Genomic DNA, 19,167 nt, shown 5'->3' with positions numbered 1-19,167 from the left:
CAAAAATTATTTGAACAAGCTGATATTACTTGCGCGATAACTGGTAGTGTGATGCTAGCCAATTAACATAGTTTCCCTTATTCACCAACATCCTAGTCTCACTAGCAAGGCGGCATGCCACCGTGCGGGATGCTGTGTGCGACAATGTTCGGATGTCCCATAGCCTGCAAGCGAAACTTCCAACAGCCACTAAATGTCCAGAGACACGGCATGTCCAACTAGCTAAAGCATATTCTATATCATATAGCTCGTCTCCCTTACTCCTGCGTAGGTTCGAAGGCAAACGCCGGATCATCCGGCGGGATCGAAACATATTGCGGTTAGCAGGGGTCCTGGACTAAGGGCTCTTCCCAGCGAGGACTACCACCACCCAACCAATATAAAATAACTTCTTTTTTTTTTTTCTGTCTCTACCGCGAAGCGGTACCAAACCGACCTCATGTCCGGTCAACCTACCTGCCTTTCTATCTGTATTCTCTCTCTCCTCTCGCCGGATTGGACATTAGGGTCCACCGGCATTCGCACTCACGACCCTTGCTGCACAGTGTTCGGTAGACTTCAGTCAGTACCGCTGTTCCGGCTTCGCGTCACCGGCTACGCGTGTTATGTGCCCACGTATGCGTGCCTCCATGCCGTTGACCTCCGGCGAGTACCATTGCTCCTTTTCTCTTTCTGTTTTCCCGATCTGCGAGCATGTGTCGTCCATCCGCTCGCGCAGCTGCTGAAAACGAGCAACAGAGCAAGCACGAACGCCTTCCCCTCCCCCTCGGACGGCATTAAACGTCCTCCGCAGAAATATTGAATTTGCGCCGTTCTTCAACCCCACCACGCCGCTCGTATAAACGACGTCGATGCCACTTCCACCGCCACCGTACACGGGCACTGTCGACGTCTCCACACCCACCGGCGGCATCAGTCGAGCGTGCGTGTGTATATTTAAACGCAGAAGGAGGTGGTAAGGAACAGGAAAGAAAGAAAGCGAAGCAGGACCTGTATAAACACTCTGTTCGTTACACTCTGCGTCTCATACAAAGGTGCGAGAAGACTGTTAGCTCGCACCTTTCCCTCTCTTCGCATGCATATGTATATATTCCTCTGGGAACTTCACGTTTTCTTTCTTTTATTTTTCTCTCTATCTCTCTTTCTCTTTTCCTGTCGTCTGCTGCGTTCAACGTGCGTGCAGACGACGACGATGACGCAGTGCTGGATAGCCTGCAGCACGCAGCCAACCAGCCAGCGTTGAATGGCGTTGTACCGCGGAATGCCGAAGGAGCTGCGGGAGCAGCTCACGACCCTTGGTGGAAGGCAGGTTCTCTTCTAAATGGCCGCTCCTCTACCCCCTCCACTGAGAATAAACAAACATCGGTGCCTCGAGTCGTAAATCAAAAAGGTCCGGGGCCCGGGAGAGGGCGTCCCGAGGGCTGGCAGGAGGGTACGCGGCGCGTTTGGGAAGGTGCGATGCGCCTGCAGGCTCCTCGAGCGAGCGAGTAGGACCGGCAAACGCTTTCCATGAGCGCGCGCGCGCGCGCGCGCGCCGGGCCAACGGCAGCGGTCCCGTGCCTCCCGACAGCCAAGAAGCCAGCCAGCAGTCAGCCAGCCGTTCCAATTGCCTGGAAGCAGATTGTGTACTTCGGAAGCAGGGGCGCAATGGCTACGGCTGTGGCTTTGGCCGCGTCGGCCACTTCTCGGTATAGCGCCAGCCGTGGCGAACACACGCCGCGTCAAGCAGAACTTGGAGTTGCGAGCCTAATTATAATCACCGATCCTGTCTGATGAGAAAATTACGACTTGAACCCCGTCGCGAAGGGCGAGGGTGCGTGGCGGGAACGTATTGGGCTCCGGGGGTGATTGGTTGAGGTATAAGGTCGAGACGGGGCGAAACGAGCGAGAATGTGAAAAACAAATATGTTGCGCCTTGTTGTCGGTTATGGTTACCTGGTTACCTGCGTGTTGCCAGTCGGAGAAGAATGAATGGCTACACGACCTCACGGGCATGCCTGGTATGTCGCCTGCGTATTGCGTCCGAGGCTCTCAGACAGAAGGTATGCGTCTCCCTGTCTTGAGGTTTCAGACCTGGAATGCGCACACGCTCTTCGGCAGGGTCTAGTGGGGGGGAGGGGCTGCCTAACCCTTTCCCCCGTTCCTGCCTGATTGGGGGGAAGTCGACCTAAGACATTTTGAAAATTGGCCCTGGGAAATAGATATGGAGTATATTTTTTCAACTTGCACTAATGAGAAGAAAAGTATAGCCTCCCTGACATTCTAAAGTTTCTCTTACGTATAAGACAGTTTAATGGAGAGAAATTTCACGATAACTATGAGTGTACATGCGTTTAGTCTATCTATCTACATGCTAAAATTCAACGAGATACAGCAATGGGGACCTGACTTCTTGAAAAGCGATGACGAGTCGCTTCCCATACGATCAACGTCATTCTATAAATAAGTGGCGCTACATCTGCTCAGTGAACACGTGTCGACCACATGCGCTGACGGTTCCTGTACAGTTTCTTAACGCACCAGTGAACTCCATCAAACAAGTCATCCCCTTTTTTTATCGCAGGAAGTCTCGTTAACAGCAACAACCAGGGCGATCAATCGTTATACGTGTTTCTGAATCTATAAACATTGCAAACTTTAATTTCTCTCAGAAAATCAGCACAATCGCTTGTTTGGGCGATTGCACTCTCTTTTTTTGGGGTTGCGCTCTCGTAGCCAAAAGGACAGGCCCTCAGCGGCCATTAAGCGGAAACACACGCTCCAGCCAGTGCAACAGATAGAGTGGCACATCGTGTACAAAAAAAAAAAGAACAGAATAGTCAGTGACGTAAACAAAATCATTATTGCCCACCAAACGATCTCTCGGGTTTCTGGGCGTAAAAGCTACACCAATCCACGCGGGTCACGCGAAACGCAGTGGTTTAGAAACAATGAACAGGAAAATAAAAAGTGATGGGAACGCTGCGTCAACTGTACTCTACACTGTGGAGTTGGGTCAGCGGTGAAATTACACAGGCGAAAAAGAGGAGAACGAAACAGAACGAGTGCTAATTTGCACGTTGAACGCCACAAAGCCTATATTCGCTCTCGACAAAGAAAGCAGTACTTTGGAAAGAGAGTAGGAGTGGGCGTTTAGGTACAGCACCGGGTCAGCGGGGTTACACCCACATATTTCTTTTTTCCTTCTCGGTTTCAGGTCAAACACGACCAACATTAGCCGCTCTAGACGCCGAGGGGCTCGTCTAAAAACAAAAGAACAGCTCGCGAGGGTCAAGCCAGTTTGCGAGGTTAGAGCCCTATCTTGAATTTGCACTCGTCCCTCATCTCCACGCCACGTGACCTCGGCAGGGGCACGCGAAGAAACGAGCACCTCGTGGTAAGACAAACCAGACGGGGACACAAGGGAGGTGGGGGGGGGGGGGGGGGGGTGTAGCAAGAGAGGTCGATCCTGCCCCAAGCCGTGCTTGTGTAATAACGACCGTGTTCTGGGCCACAACGCCTGCGTGCTCTACATACGTGCAGAAGACGACATGTGGGAAGAAGCAGACGATAAAAGAAAATCTGGAAGAAAACTGGAGGAAAGAGCGTGCAGACGACGAGTTTGCGGGCGAGAAGGTGTTCGTGTGTGCGCGCGGTACGCGTACAGGTTAGGAGGAAGGAGGCGAGTCTTTACTACGGGATATATATTCGCGCGCCCGCACGCTCTGGCGGACCCTTGACCCCCCTCCCCCACCCACCGCTGTTGGACTGATGACCCTCCGGATCGTCATAGTCGTCGGCGTGTTCCCCGAGCTCATCGCGTGCCCGCGCACCGCCCCGAACAAGCATCGATTGGCGCGCAGGCGCCCTAATGTTCGTCTCTCGCCCGCCGATGGCGTGCAACATGCCACCTGCCCCGCGAGCCCGTCATTTGTCATCGCGCCCCGAGCTCGGTGTTGGCGACGACGGAGGCGCTCTTCCCGCATGCATGCATGGCGCTGTAGCAGCAGCAGCAGCAGCCGGGGCGTGTGTCTCTGGCGTGCGTGCGTGTTTGCGCGCGTACGTGATGTGCGACGTGGGCATTCTTTTGCCAGGAAACGTTGCGCGAGAGCGTAGGCTTTTGTAGTGTAGAGGCGCGAGCAGGGGTGGTCTCAACGACGAGCGCACGCGTTGATCCCTTTTGTCCGTTCGCTTCTGCTGCTGCTGCTCCTCAATTTTGCATGCTCTCGCCGAAGTCCTCCTGGCGCGCGAGCTCGTGACCCGCTCCGTGGCAGTTTGCGTAGGGTTGCTCCGCGGTCCGTTGTGTACGACGCCCCGGAGTGGTGTCCGCAAGATGGATGGGGATGCTCCTGAGAGCGTTTGTCGAAGGCGCCCGAGTGTCACGTGGGAGCGGATACGAGTGTGGATTCGCTGCCGTGTTCTCGCTTGAGAAAAAAAAAATGAAAGGAGAAGCATTGTTATCGTCTAGATTCCACTGGATGTGGAGTGCATGATTTAGTGTGCGTTGTATATTCGCGAGTGGAACAGTTTCGAGCCTGGATATGGCAGGGCATTGGCGGCAAGCTGTTCTTATAAAGAATCTCCCTCCTCTCTCTCTCCCTGTCATCTTTGTTTTCCCCTTTCCCATTCCCCCGGTGTTAGGTGGCCAACCGGACGTTATTCTGCTTAACCTCCCTGCCTTCTGCTTTTCTCTTTCCTTCCTATAAAGAATCTAGGCAATGAAGTTCTTTCTACTATGGTGAGATTCCGTAAACACATAAAATAATGCTTTTATATGCGCAGGTAATCATAAAGAAATGTGAAAGTTTTGCGCAAGCCACTGTGCACATTAAGAAACCGTTACCGCAAGAAACACGACTTCGTATCTTCTGCTCGATGGCGCCTCTTCTTGATCGCGTGCAGGGCTCTCAAAATGACGCTACCGTACTTGCGCAAGCGACTCATCCGAATGACCCTTTTACGTCTGGCGAGCACCTGACTTCGGTGCGTTTGTTTTTGAAGAGCCGAGGCAACAGCGGGGTATCTTTGTGGCACATGAAAGGGTGCGAACCGCCAGTCGTTCGGAGACCCGCACGTATCCACAAGTCTGCTATATTGGGATCTGCCGAGCGCTTTACAGCCTGCAACCACATGGTGTACGCCGCACTCGTGAACCCATCCACGTATAAACCGGGCAGGACATCCCCCTCTCTATATCGAGGGGGGGAAATAAGGCATCCAACTGGAATTCTGCAGTCCTCTTGCTTCAAGCAACCTCTAGTAGCGTTGTTGAGGAGCAGTTCAGTCGCCCGTTTCATACCCGTCTCTTAAAATGACACTACAAACAAAATTCTACACCAGTTTAGACCAAGAATGCATTTCTTTAATAACTCTATGTTCTCTAATTTCGTGGTGAGATGTTTCATTATTGTGAAAGAAGACAAACATTCATATTTCGTATTTCGTGCCAACGCAGCCGCAGCGCCGACATGTCATTGTGACGTCACTCGTTTCAAAATGTATTCTCCTATACCTGTCGTTGTTTGGCTCGCTGTAATAGGCTCTTGAAACTTGATTAATGCAGTCTTTGACTATTTTAGTCCATATCCGACGATGAATGAAACTTAATCAGGTTTGAGAAGATGCCGTCAAAATCCATGACGTCACAGCGTGCCGATGCAGGAACTTCAAGGCGGCGGCGCCACGTGTCTTCTCGTTTCTCGTTTTTCTTTCTTTATTCTTTCTTTTTGTGTGTGTATAGTTTCATCGTCGTCATCATCAGCCTGGTTACGCCTACTGTAGGGCAAAAGCCTCTCCCCACCTTTTCCAACTACCCCAGTCATGTGCTAATTGTGGCCATGTTGTCCCTGCAAACTTCTTAATCTCATCCGCCCACCTAACTTTCTGCCGCCCCCTGCTACGCTTCCCTTCCCTCGGAATCCAGTCCGTAACCCTTAATGACCATCGGTTATCTTCCCTCCCTGTATGGTTTACCAAATATTTTCTTACGGTGAGAGTGGGTTTTCGGTATTGCAGAAGGGTAATTTACTGAAGCCGGTAAAGTTATTTTTTTCTCTCTTAAGTGTTACGTTAAACGCTTCTACAGGTACGAAACCTCAAAGGTATATGTAGTGCCAAGGATTTGCAACGCCGCGGATGCGGGCGTATGAAAAAAATAAAATAAAACGTTGTTGCATCTCCAGGCAACGCCCCCTCACCTTAATTTTATCATGATGATGACTATTTGGATAATTACTAAAGTCTGCATGGTGACCTATCTAAGGTCGTCTATGAAAGAGCGTACTAAGGGGAAATAATATTAACCCAACCTTAAGCCACCATTCGAGCGGCTAGGTGGAAGTGGTAAGTGAACTGCTGCCTTTTCTTGTACATTCGCTACGCTTCGGCGACACTTTACGGCGACTGGATCACTTGAGCACACAAACTGCACACAAGTATTCTTTAAAACGTACTTTGATCGTCCTTCAGATATCACTGAAATGCAAGTGTTTGTCAACAAAGGGGGCATATGGCAGGTCTGACATTTCGAAGGTCTGTGATGTCTTTAGTTGAGAGGTGTCCGGTGTCCTGCTGTCGGAGATGTCGAAGTAAAGCCTCTGAATGAGGAACGCTTAACACATCTGAGAAAGAGATGGCTTAAACAAAGCTGAAGATGTCAGCCCTGCTACAGGCAAGACTTCCAACTTCAGTTGCGGTGTTCAGTGTGTGTGCGTGTGCGCGTGTCGACACACACACACACGCGCGCGCGCGCGTGCGCGAAGGCAACACTTTCACCGTTTCATGTGTATCCGCAATTACAGACACAATGCAAACTTTGCAGACGTCCTCTGCTTAAAACATGTCGTGTAGTGCGGAAACCGCGGACGGGCCCCAGTGCCCTTCGTCCGAGTATCCGAGGGAGGGATAGCGTAAGTCTCCAAAAAGACGCACAAACCACCAGCAACAAAAGCGACGGCCTAAAGGTGCCTCGTTCCGGCAAGGTGGGGAAGCTTTTTTCACGTCTACGGCGCATGCGTGTACTCGGAATGATCTAAAGCTCCGGGGTCTTTTAGAAGAAGGAACGACCGGGAAAGTGAGAGGGGTCGGCCGGAGTGTCCGCGGGCTCCATGGAGCCTCCGTCTTTCTCGGCCTTTCGATCTTTCCGCGGACACCTTCTTCGTTATGCCGGCCACTTTTCCCTCCCTGACCGCTTCTTCTTCTCAGGTGCCATGCAGCGAGCAGCCAGCGGCGACGAAGACGAAGGCTCCCCTTTCTTCCTCGCCAACTAGTGCCGCCGGCGGGGCCGTCGCCACCGTTTTGTGCGCTGTTTTTCGCGCCTCCTTCTTTCTTTCCCTCCTCCTCAGCCTCCTCCCGCTTGCCTGTTCCTGCGGCACAACTCCGCACTCGAGGGTATACCGGTAGCCGCCCATTTTTTCGCCTTGCGGATTGCCGCCGCCGCCGCCGCCGCCTCACACGCATCCATCCACATACACACGCACACGCAGCTCCAAGTAGTCGCGTTCTCGGCGTGGTGCGCGTTACATGCAAGGTCGTGTCGGAATGCCTTGCCCCTCCTGTTTAAGGGCCGGAGACATCAAACGGACGCGCCGTTCGGCTTTTCGCGTTCGTTTGTCGACTACCAGGGGGGCGCGGCTGCTGCTCCTGCCGTAAGCCTGTAATGCCCTGTGTTTGTGTGTGTGATGCCGAGATGTACCGGAGCGCTGGCAGACGTGGAGTGTACGGAAAGGACACGCGGCTCTGCCTCTGTAGAGCTATGCCGCCGACGAGGCCGTCACCTCCGTTTCGAGCAGGTTTCGCGAGTCTTTTGTTGCGCGGATGGTGCGAGCATCTTTTTGCAAGCGCCGTCGTCGTGAGAATGATGACGTCGGTGATGACAGCCAGCGCGGTGTCGCTCGACTCGGGTAGATCTGAGAGGTGCCGGAACAAGATATGCGCCGAAAGCGCTCCTGGACCGTGAAGTCGTCGTCTCGGGAACGGCGTCTGTCGCTCAGTGTCGCGTGTTGGTGATGTGGTTGCGGACGATCAGAGCATGCGTCGAGATTACAGGACGGGGGAGGGGGGGGGTGGCAGTCGTTCTGTGCATATGACATCGATTGATGTGCACGTCGGTGTAATTGAGAGTTGCGGAAAGAGAAGGATGAAACGAAAAAGAGCGATATAGAAAATATGGCAAAGACTGACACACTATGTGGTTCATGAACGATAAGAAAGAGATTCAAGGGGCCCGATTCTTGTTAGACACAACCGCATACGGCCAGTAGAAAACGAAACAAAGCAAAGCATAGGGGAAATTAATTGTGGTTTCAATCCAAACGTAAAAATCGACTGAGCTACGGTGGTAGCAGTCCTCCTGTCCACTTTCTTCGGTGTTTGTTACGGGCACTGAATCCGGCCTTGGAAGTGTTATCCAGCGCCATACGTTGCTTGTTTTGCGTGTTCTAATTTCTTATGCGTAATTTGCGGACGCTTACCAGCAGTTACCGAAGCGTAATCAGGAACTGCCTGCCGGCACAACGCCATGCATCGCTGCGCATGAGGCGAGAACACGCGCCTGTTGTCCATGAGCGAGAAAGCATATAAAATGTGGATCCTGGGCATCGATCCATCTTTTTAAATGTTTGTAAAAGTATTTCCACATTACAGAAAGCAGGAAGAAGTGATCTTTTCCCCTCGTTATTCAAAAAAGAATGAACTACTTTCTCTGCCGTACTTAAAATGTAATGTTCGATATGATGTTCGTGCCTTAAAAAGATAAAAGGAAACACGCAGAATCCATTCGCCGCAGCGGAGAGCGGGGAGACCGCTTTTGCATTCTTTTTCAACCCCCTTCTGTCATCAAACGGCCACAGCGAGCACAAATCTCAACGTGCTCTCTCACTGAATTGGCAACGGGGGAAATTTTTACACATTGCCTTTGTCAAAACCTTCTTCAGCTACTTCCACAAGTCCCAAAGCGCTTTGGCAGGGTTCCCGTAAGCACGCCTGATACCGGGATAGCAGGCACGCAAGCGCCACTATCTCTCGCGATATCTGGGCATCATCAGGGGTAACTGGAGTATATACCCAAACATCTTCAGAGGCCCCCCCTACACGGGGTCCAGCTACTGTATTGTTCACAGGTGCCACGGCTTTTCGAAGAATTTTGCGAAAAGATCCGCACCTCTCGTGTCAAATGGCTGCGCGGCGTTTACTTATTGAAGTCTATATATACTGTCTAGGATTACGCAAGCATGAATTCAAAATTATTTGCACGGTAGCGTTGACGCAGCTTGCAGGTCAGCCAGGTCGTCTTTGATCAATGTTTGCGTCGTCATTCGCGCTTGTGTGTGTGTGAGAGAGAGAGAGCAAAGAGAGGAAAGGCAGGGAGGTCAACCAGACGAGCGTCTGGTTTGCTACCCTACATTGGGGGAAGGGAAAAGGGGAACAGAAAGACGAAGGCGAGAGAGAGGGAACACTGTGTGTGCACGAAGCAAAGCGCGTGGAAATCAGTCAAGTCCAAGCAAGTGCTCCGCCGATACGTTAGGCTGCCGTCATTCTGCTGTCTGAAGCTATAATCTTGGTGCTCCCCATAGCTGGTGACGCACGTTGAAGTCACCAGTGAAGACTAAGGAGCCGGTGGGCATCAGCAGTGCGTTGCAGTGCGTGGCAGTATATCGTTAAGCTAAACCCCAGCCTTTTTGACTTGAAAGACGGCTGATGCCTCTGTGAAAGGTCGCGCTTGCAGTGCCTACAAGAGTGCCGTATATGCGAGCACGTAGTATACATATAACTTCAACAGCGACGCAGCACTTGCGTATACGTGAATAGGCCCCCATGGAGCGTCCATTTGCGTGCCCTTAATGCTTCGGCCAATGAGGAAAAAAATGTCCGACATGCGCGCTCACTGGAGAAACAGCAGGAAGAGTTCACTCACATCCACGTTCCCAGGGACATGGCGGCGGGTGGCAGGCCCGCCATGGCCAGTGCGAGCAGCACCATGCAGCCGCGGGCCATCGCCGACGCGGACGGCACAGACGCCGTGGAGGCGGCGGCGGCAGCGCCCGGCATGACGCGTTGTTTCACATCTTCCGCCGTGCCGTGCCTCCGTGCCCGCGTTGGTGCGCCGTTGCCCGATGGAGATCCTGCGATGTGATTAAGAGACGCGGCATGAGCTGCAACAGTAGTTTTGTTGTTGTTGTTGTTGTTGTTGTTTCGCTAGCCGCGTGGAGATTGGAGAGGGTCTGTGAAGTCCACGCGTCTCGAGAACGTGGGGAAAAGGGTGCACATCAAGGCTGTCAAGTACGGCAAGTTGGACGAATTTGATCGCATTGCATGATGGCGGATAAATTGCGCAATCAAAAACAAAAGAAGCCAAAGAAAAGAGAAAGGAGGGATGCCAGCTCGGATAAGAAATGGATGAAATTGTGTTATTTCATTACGCTCTGACTCAAATTGCGCGTTGTGGCACGGGAAAGGGGGTAACTTTTATTTTTATTTTAGTTTTCTTCTCATTTTACACGATTTTAACGAATGTCATTGTGTGTACTGTATTATTTTATATGCATTACTCTTTTATTTTTATTTATTCCCCAACGCAAGCTTTCTGTCATTGTGCAGTCCTGCGATACTGTGGTGTAGAGAGCAGGGCAAAAATGTTTTTTACATATTTATATATTTTACGTAATACATTTTACATTTCAAATTCATTTTTAAGCCCACCCTAATTTTTATGTCATTGTGAATTAAGTAAAAGCGCGCATTGGAAAACCAGTCACACGCTAAAATTTTAAGACGTCACAAGAGCTTGGAACTTTGCATATTGTGCAAAGTTCTGGGTGCAAAAATACCTTTCATGGTGGAGCGCCCATCATATATTGAATGTTCGGTACAACGAATTGTATCTGAGCTCTGAAACTACGCCCTCAGGATAACATTTAAACCCAGAACCGGAGGTACGGCTTTATAAGAGACGGTGCCGCTTTAGCATGGCACCGCTGCGTGTTGACTACACTGCAGCTAAGAAACAACAGCATTTTCTTTTTTTCGACCCAACATCAAATACAAGGTTTACGTCGTTGCTCAAAACCACATCGGAATTTGCCGCCAAGCTTCGCCGGGAGGCGCGCACTCTTTTTATCTTATACTGCCATTACAAAATTCACTGATCTCGTGCGATGTGCTAACGCGATCTTGATGAAGCCGTGCTGAGAGATGTTCTACGAGAATTCGGCTGTTGCGCCGATAAACTATTTCTCAAGAAGCTAACTTTGGTAACACAGAGGAGGGTAATTTCTGTCGATATGTGCTTCCTTTTCTTTCTGTCTTTCTTTTTTTTTATTCTGCACGAAGAACCGGACTGAATGTGGTGCTGCCACTGCAATCTATTTTCAGAAAGAAATAAATGAATAAGGATGCCATACTGTTAAGAACTACTAAGTAAAAAGAGCAACAAATATTCGGCATAATTGGCTTTGCATGCTTCGCAATTGCCGAGTAATTTTCCAATTAGATGAATAAATACGTAAAAAAAATTTACTACTAGTTCCTAAAAGACGTGACGCACCTTGAAAGTGTAGGTAGGGAAGTATGTGTTCTAATTTTTTTTAATTATGGGGTTTTACGTGCCAAAACCACTTTCTGATTATGAGGCATATGATGATGAGGAAATTTTGACCACCTGGGGTTCTTTACCGTGCACCTAAATCTAAGTACACGGGTGTTTTCGCATTTCGCCCCCACCGAAATGCGGCCGTCGTGGCCGGGATTCGATCCCGCGACCTCGTGCTTAGCAGCCCAACACCATAGCCACTGAGCAAGCGCGGCGGGTAGTATGTGTTCTACTTCGCATCACCTGACTGCGCAATATCTGGAAGAGTACGGGAAAACTGCGAGCGCGACAATGAAACCAATAGCCTCGCGGTTGCTCACATAACACAAAGCACCGATTAAAGTTTGATCGTAACCCACGACACCCCGAGTAGCTTTCCAGGTGTGTGACTAGGTTAACATGTTCAGCGATTATAAAAAAAGTGAAGTGGAACTGAAGATGTCATACCATAGCAAAGTTCCCCCGTCGTATTAAAAGCGAGGATCATTTGTTTTCTCACCATTCTTCAGCTCTGTCTTGGCGAACCAGTGTGCCACTTGAGAAAGAATTGATTGCCAAAATAAGGTGGAGACATACGCATATATGGTTTAGCATTCTGCATTGCGGCCTGCCTTAAAAAAAGTAGGTAAACCCTTTAATTTATTTGTTTATTTCTGTTAATCTCACGGCCAGAGGCATTATAGAGGGGAACGGTACGTACTTCGAAGTGCGTGATTACAGGCTTTGTTAGATTTCTGTCACTATAATCTATAATAATAGCTAAAGCAGTACAAAGGTAGAAATAACTAACAACGTGGAACAGCATCACACAGTATAAACCTAAAACGAAGATCGATACTGTTTTTTTTATTATTGGTTACCTGTGAATACAGTATTATATAAGCCTATGCGAAACTGGGGGCGACTAGTGTATGACGTGGCAAGAAAAAAATGCAGAAATATAATTAAAATGAAGCCAGGTGATAAGGAATGCGTATGTATACCGTTACATAAGGCGAGCGGCATGTGTTATGCTGCAATTTACTACGCGCCCGCATCGTAAAAAAGATATTTCAAGCATCCTTCACTGTCACTATCACACTGATAAGGACGAGTCATGGACCCCAAGATCAAACACTATCAGTTGCGGATGCGTGCTACAAACAACGCCACTGAATACAGAGAGTGCAACTGACGGTGGACTACTCCGCACCAGAGTCAGTTACATTTCGCTCCTCGAAGAGGCAGGACGTGTGTCGAGTGAGCCCCTGAGCGACACCTTGCAATGTGGTGAACGCGATTAAATGATGGATTCGGGGCCTCAAATATATGCTACGTAATGTTAGCGCATTTCTGTCGCACTTACTACTAAATCGTCCCTTATTTTTTTATTTAAATCCCTCATTGACAACACCTCTGAGTTCTGTAATGATGCACTTCCCTTTCCAGTCGGTGAGCGCGTTGCGCTATTTTATCCGCTGTTTCACTTTCAAACAAAGAAGCATGATTAGGCACTCACTGAAACAAGATGTCGCAGAGGCAGGCTGCTCCAGTGTGGGTAAGCTCCGCAGTTTTCACATTCGTTTTACAGCGTGAAATTTTGTGCCCAAATAGCGCATAAAGCGATAATGTTAAATTTACCCACAATACGCGTTTCTTAGTCGATTTACTCGAGTCAATAAACTTTTGCATGCAAAATCACATGAAGTTCCGCAGCGGCCGTTGTTGAAATTGAATGACAGGACATCAACACACACTGTGCTGCAAATGACGGATTGCTGAACACCCGACAATAATAAAAAAAGACTAAATTATGTGGTTTTCCGTGCCAAAACTACGATTTGATTATGAGGCATGCCGTAGTGTTATGAGTTAATTTTGACCACCTGGGTTTCTTTAACGTGCGCCTAAATCTAAATACACGAAGGTTGTCGCATTTTGCCCCTCATCGAAATGCGGACACGGCCGCCGGATTCGAACCCACGGCCCCGAGCTGAACATGAAAGTCGCAGTTTTACCAGAATCACGAACTTTTCTATTTATTTTCGAACTATTCAGTTCGCTACGCATCATCCCAGTTCCCATCACTTTTTATCACTTCCACTTGTTGCACTATAGTGTCCTCAGTAAAATTTTGATGCTGAGGTCCAAAGCGACGTAATAGAAAATTTGTACTCGTTGGATGTAAAGTGTTGCATTTAGATGCAGTGGTTATTTCCAACTGCTTAGTGGGTGAGCCAAGCTGGATGTTCCGGTAGTGCGCGCAGTTCGCGCAGCATCGGTAACGAAAGTCCTAAAATTTAACGATATAAAACAGCACAAATCTTAAGAAGAAAGTGCCTGGAGCTACCCTGTGGCGTCTGAGCTGGATGCCACAGGACAGCTAACGGCAACATTTCTCACTTATTTTTTTTTATATTTCTGCGTGGTTATGCACACTTTACACCGGCAAACGAAAATCACGTTGCCATTGAATAGTTCGCCCACTTCCACACGACCGGCGAAGTGCAGTTTGATGTTGCTTAAACTTTTCTGAACGACAAAACCACTGACTCCTCATCAGACCTAAAGTAGTAATTAGGGAAATGAAACTTGGCATCTACGCGAAACCACAATAAGATTACCTCCTGATGACGGCTTTTAACCCCATGAGCGGATTTCCGCAGCGCTCATGGGGTTAACTGACCAATTGATCCTGAAATATAATTATAAAGACGTTCTTTGATTCGTATACCTATATGTCTGGTCAACGTTACTGCGAAACGTGACAAGTTTCTTTTTTTTTTCTTTCTTATCTTGCGGTTTGAACGTCCATGTTGTTCTATGTACTCACATCCGTGTAAACTGTGTTCAATGCGCGGTGAAGACAAAAAGCAGCTTCATCGCAGCAATTTTATGGGCATGAAGTTTTTTTTTTTTTTTTTCAGAAGGATAATTCTGTGTATCCATCGCAGTGCACTTCTATTCAGTCGGGATGAAGCTACCATCATAATAACGCATTTTTACTGTGATAAGCATGCCCAAAATATCTACTGCGAAAAAAAAAATGAAAATATATGCAACCACCTTCTTTGTTCTGAACATGTCGCCAAGTGTGCGGCTGGAGCGCTCACGGTTCAACAGCACACTCTCCGAAATGTTGACTATGAACGTCGCAACGCATCACACTAACTGAGACACCGTTCTGCCGTTCGCCACGTACACCTCTAGTATACGTATACACTTCTACGCAAGCTACAACTCGGTTTTTGCCATTCTTCCTGTTGTACGGACGAGCAACCTCACGTATATACATTAGACACTTTGCTCCCATACCGACCCTATGCTTCCCAATGCACGCCGGTGTCTTTAGCGGGCAGACACGCGGAATACTGTGGCCAGCTGGCTAGTTCCCTTGCGACCGCGGCTCAAGAGTCGCCAAAGGCGGTGGCATGACACTGCAGCGACCTGATTAAGCAACTTCTCCAATTGACTCCCTATTGATCTCGCCTCACATGCCCTCGCTTTTCACCGGAACTTCAATCGCGCCATGATGGTCCCTACGCCGCTTCATATACCTCAGCTATACCCTGTCAACCAAGTCGTCGAACCTTTGACACAATCGCACGACCTGAGGGACATCGCGGGCGCAACGTGGTCTCCATGTCAGCCGACTTAAGCCGTGTTGCGACCCACTCATTCTACGTACGCCACAAGTCACCAGGATGGCTCGACTCCTCTCCAGAGGGGATATTGTAACGAAGAAGAAGATGTGCTCCTGGTCTTTCGCTGAGCGCGAAATCGGAGTTCGTATAGTTGGCTGAGCTGGGTTTCTTGTTGGTGTCCCGTGGCCGAAATGAGTCGCCTTACGACATAATTATCGAAACCAGGCACTCTGACTTGGTGATAAAGTATGAGCGTTTCTTGCAGTAGAAAAGGTTATCTAGACATTTGAAAAAGTAACTTTCAGTTATTGGTAATGGATTTAGAACTCGAGAGGCAAAGACCAATGTCAAATTACCGCAGATTTCTGGTCTCTAATAATTACGAGAGACGGCCTTGTCTGCAAAGTCTAACCTCTGCAGAGTGTAGTAAACATCATAACTATTGCTCTAACTATTAACTTGTAGTCGATCGTCCCGATCTTGTGGCACACCAACTGTAAGCTCATAAATCAAAACGGGGTGCTTTCGCGAAAAAAAAAAAACAATGGTTGATATCACGTCTGTCTACCTGAAAACAAAGTAAGGGTGCATCAGGAACTCTCGTTTTGAAAATAAAAGTTTGAACACCGATTTTACTATGATGCTGAAGACTTCAAGCAAATCATGTGGCCTCAAGTACTAGGTGAACCAATTCCAATGTTCGGTTTCGCGGGATGCCCTAAGAAATGGGTCGCTGCTTTTCTCAAGTCGGAAGGCGTAAATCGAGAAAAGGTAAGGATACAAAGACAATTGATGGGAACAAATTTTTGCATTTTTGGATGTTGTCACCACAAAAGTAACCCTCCACTAGAATAGCTTTCTTCTATTCGAGATATTCAGGTTACACCAGGCTTAAGCATCCAGATGCCCCAATTTCGAAGAGTTAAGACGCACCCAAACATAAATTTACATTATCGCCTCAAAAACGAGATTTTCTGGACTTGTTCCACACATCTCCCAACTCGCATTCGGCGTACTTTCGATGAAATATAACGCGGATAACAACAGTGTCACACTTCATTGTTTTCCTGGTTCTTTCTCTTACAGTAGCGCTGAGCGTCATCAATAAGACCAGATCTTATCTCTCCTGAAGAAAAGAGGTCGCCTTTCGCCGATGGCGCTGTCAATTGTACAAAAGCAAGACCCACACACAAAAGAAGAAGAGTGGCAAGAAAGACTCGGCTGAGGGGTATATAGGCAGTTCCAACCTACCTGCGCGCATGTTTTGAATTCGAAGCAAAACAAATGACTGCGCACACTTACGTATACGCTGTAACCTGCAGTGATGAATGGTCATCGCTACAGGGCTCCCAGTTGGGAATCTATGCCGCTTTCTGGGTAAGCGATGAGTGCTCTCGTTCTCGATCACTTTTTGGATCGCTACACTATAAGCGAAGCACTGCGGGCGCCACCGACTGTATCCAGAAAATCCAGTTCCATAATGGTACAGTGAAGGAAAACCAAAGCAGCCCGCGCTGCTTATCGGCCGCGGGCGACCTTGTAACTTTGACAACTCGCATGCGTCTTGGAAATGAAAGTTCGCCGTACACTTGGGCCAAGTACGTGTCGAACTGCTTCGATTGGCCTTTCGCTCGACAGAAAAAAAAGACGCCAATGATGTTCAGTTCACAACGTTTGCTTGGTTCGAGGACCAGAACGATGGAAATCTTTATTTTCGCCCAGCATAGCTTACCTTGTGGATAGCTCTTGTGAAATTGCGAGCCAGCAACGTGGTAAGGGTTAATGTGACATAAAAAAAAAGTAAACCATTTTGAATGAATTCTGGGGTTTTACGTGCCAAAACCACCATTTGATTATGAGGGACGCCTTAGTGCCTTTCGCTGCCATCGAAATGTGGCTGCAACACCATAGCCGCTAAGCGAACGAATAATTTTGTACCTCGTGTCCCAGTTATTATCTGTTGTGTACACTTGCCTAAAGGTAGGGCTTACATTTGACAGAAGGGGTTGTCTGAACGAGTGGCAGCAACAGCTTCGTTAATTTGTTCATCACCCGCCGTGGTTGCTCAGTGGCTATGGTGTTGGGCTGCTGAGCACGAGGTCGCTGCATCGAATCGCGGCCACGGCGGCCGCATTTCGATGGGGGCGAAAACACCCCTGTACTTAGGATTAGGTGCACCTTAAAGAACCCCAGGTGGTCTAAAGTTCCGGAGTCCCCCACTACGGCGTGCCTCATAATCAAAGTGGTTTTGGCACGTAAAACCCCATAATTTAAAAAAAATACGTTGTTATTTTTTTTCTTTTCTTACGGTGATTGCAGTAACCAACCATGGTACTGACGCTCAGGAGCATTCGTGAGTAGCCCATGGCCTGCGCTATAAACAAGGTCGGTTAGTTTGCGAACTCTTTCATCGTGTAGCTCTGCTACCCTGGAACAAAACGTCACGCTTCCACAATCGTGTAGAACGACATGACAAGGAAAAGAACATCACTTACCACTGTCGTACTACGTTAGTCGTAATCGCTATTCGATCAGATGGACGACTGGAGCCAAAATGTCGGCCCAGTATATCACGATAATGTTGACAACTTCGAAAGCAGACATCATCACCAATGAGGCGGTCTCGGCCTTACTCCCGAAACCACTATGCAATGCTTCGGAGAAATCCCGCACTAAACACAAAAAAAAAAACCTTCTACGTTATCTGTGCGCGTTCATTTACTGGCGGTCTCGGCAAGCTTTTAACATTGACTCGAAATTAACTGAAGGACACCAAACCATGTAGAACGCGTTCGTATAGGTAGAAACCGATTGGCCACGATCTATAGACTTACCCCGAACCATGAAGTACGACACTCCAGCAAGGTCTATTCCCTCTTCCGTCCGTTTCGCGAAGGTGCGGATGGAGCCGACAGCGATGGGTCGTGAATGTCAGCGGTTGACGCTGTCACAAAGCGGTTGCCAGAAACGAAATAAAAATAAAACGAAGAGAAACCAGGAACTGTCAGACGAAAGGTGAAGCAACGGGGGCACGTCAACGGGACGGAGCCGAGGAGGTTCGCGGCATCATCCTCCGGTGCAAACGCGAGCACAAAATGAAACAAGCCGCGGCAGCGGCACCACAAGCACACACGCACACTTTCGAAGCCAGGAACACGCGAAAAAAAAAAACAATAAAAACGAGCGCACCACAGTCGTCGTCAATTCCGAGACGTCGAAGTCAGGGACAGTGCCGCCAACACCACCGTCGGCGCTCCCCGAATTCCAGGTAGACAGGTAACCTGGACCTTGGACGAGTCACTTTTCTCTTCATCGCGCGTGTCAGTGCGTGTATGTCGTACCTCTGTGCGTGTGTCCAATCCTTCTCTGGCTATCTCCGGTATGAAGCAACACGGGGTGTTGCTGCCACCGTCTCGGTGGTCAACAAGACCGACGACGTGTTCGATGTCCTAAACACAGGAGTCGATCGCTGCTGCCGAGACAGCCGACAAGGATGGACGACTACGCGGTCCCAGAAGAAGAACAGCAGCTTTGGGCACGCTCTCCTGACTCGTCTGCACGCCGACGAGGAGACGAAGCCGTCGAACGTCGTCGGCTGCGACGACCACCACGACAACCAGTTAGTATAGTTGCCAACGCCGAAACTTCTCGACACATCCAGTCTGGCTGGCTTGCTCCAGGAAAAATAACGCGCCCGGAGACCGGTGGTGCGCGCGGCGTGCGCCGGTCGAGGCGGCTGGTGGCTGTAGTGGTGGTGATGGTGGTGGCGGCGGCGGTCGGACGCCCCCCAACCCCCCTTCCCGTTCCCTCATTCATAGCGGCCGCGCTCTCTCTCCGCGCGACGCGGCTGATCAATCAGCGCCCGCGCGACCGCTGACGTCGCGCCTCGCGCCCCTCTCCGATTGGTCCCCGGGGGTCGCGAAAGGTGCGCGCCGGCGTGCTTTTCGGACGCACCGGTTCCTTCTTCGGTTGTGCGGA

The 19,167-nt window shown here is 49.3% G+C and overlaps 1 protein-coding gene across 1 annotated transcript in view; it reads right to left on the bottom strand.

Annotated features, from left to right (window-relative positions):
• The window catches only part of LOC126522793 (protein Wnt-5b-like), a 90,443-nt gene extending 71,523 nt beyond the window's left edge, over positions 1–18,920 (bottom strand). The window contains exons 1-2 of the mRNA XM_050171605.2: positions 18,024–18,920; positions 9,893–10,100 (exon numbers count right to left, since the gene is read on the bottom strand). Coding sequence (XP_050027562.1) covers positions 9,893–10,100; positions 18,024–18,033 — 218 coding nt within the window. The 5' untranslated portion in view covers positions 18,034–18,920. The remainder of the gene's footprint in view (positions 1–9,892; positions 10,101–18,023) is intronic.
• Positions 18,921–19,167: the final 247 nt, after the last annotated feature.

Source organism: Dermacentor andersoni, chromosome 6, assembly GCF_023375885.2.
Source record: "Dermacentor andersoni chromosome 6, qqDerAnde1_hic_scaffold, whole genome shotgun sequence".
NCBI lineage: Eukaryota > Metazoa > Arthropoda > Arachnida > Ixodida > Ixodidae > Dermacentor > Dermacentor andersoni.
Note: the sequence above shows the minus strand (reverse complement) of the source record. Positions and strands in the feature narration are given on the sequence as shown.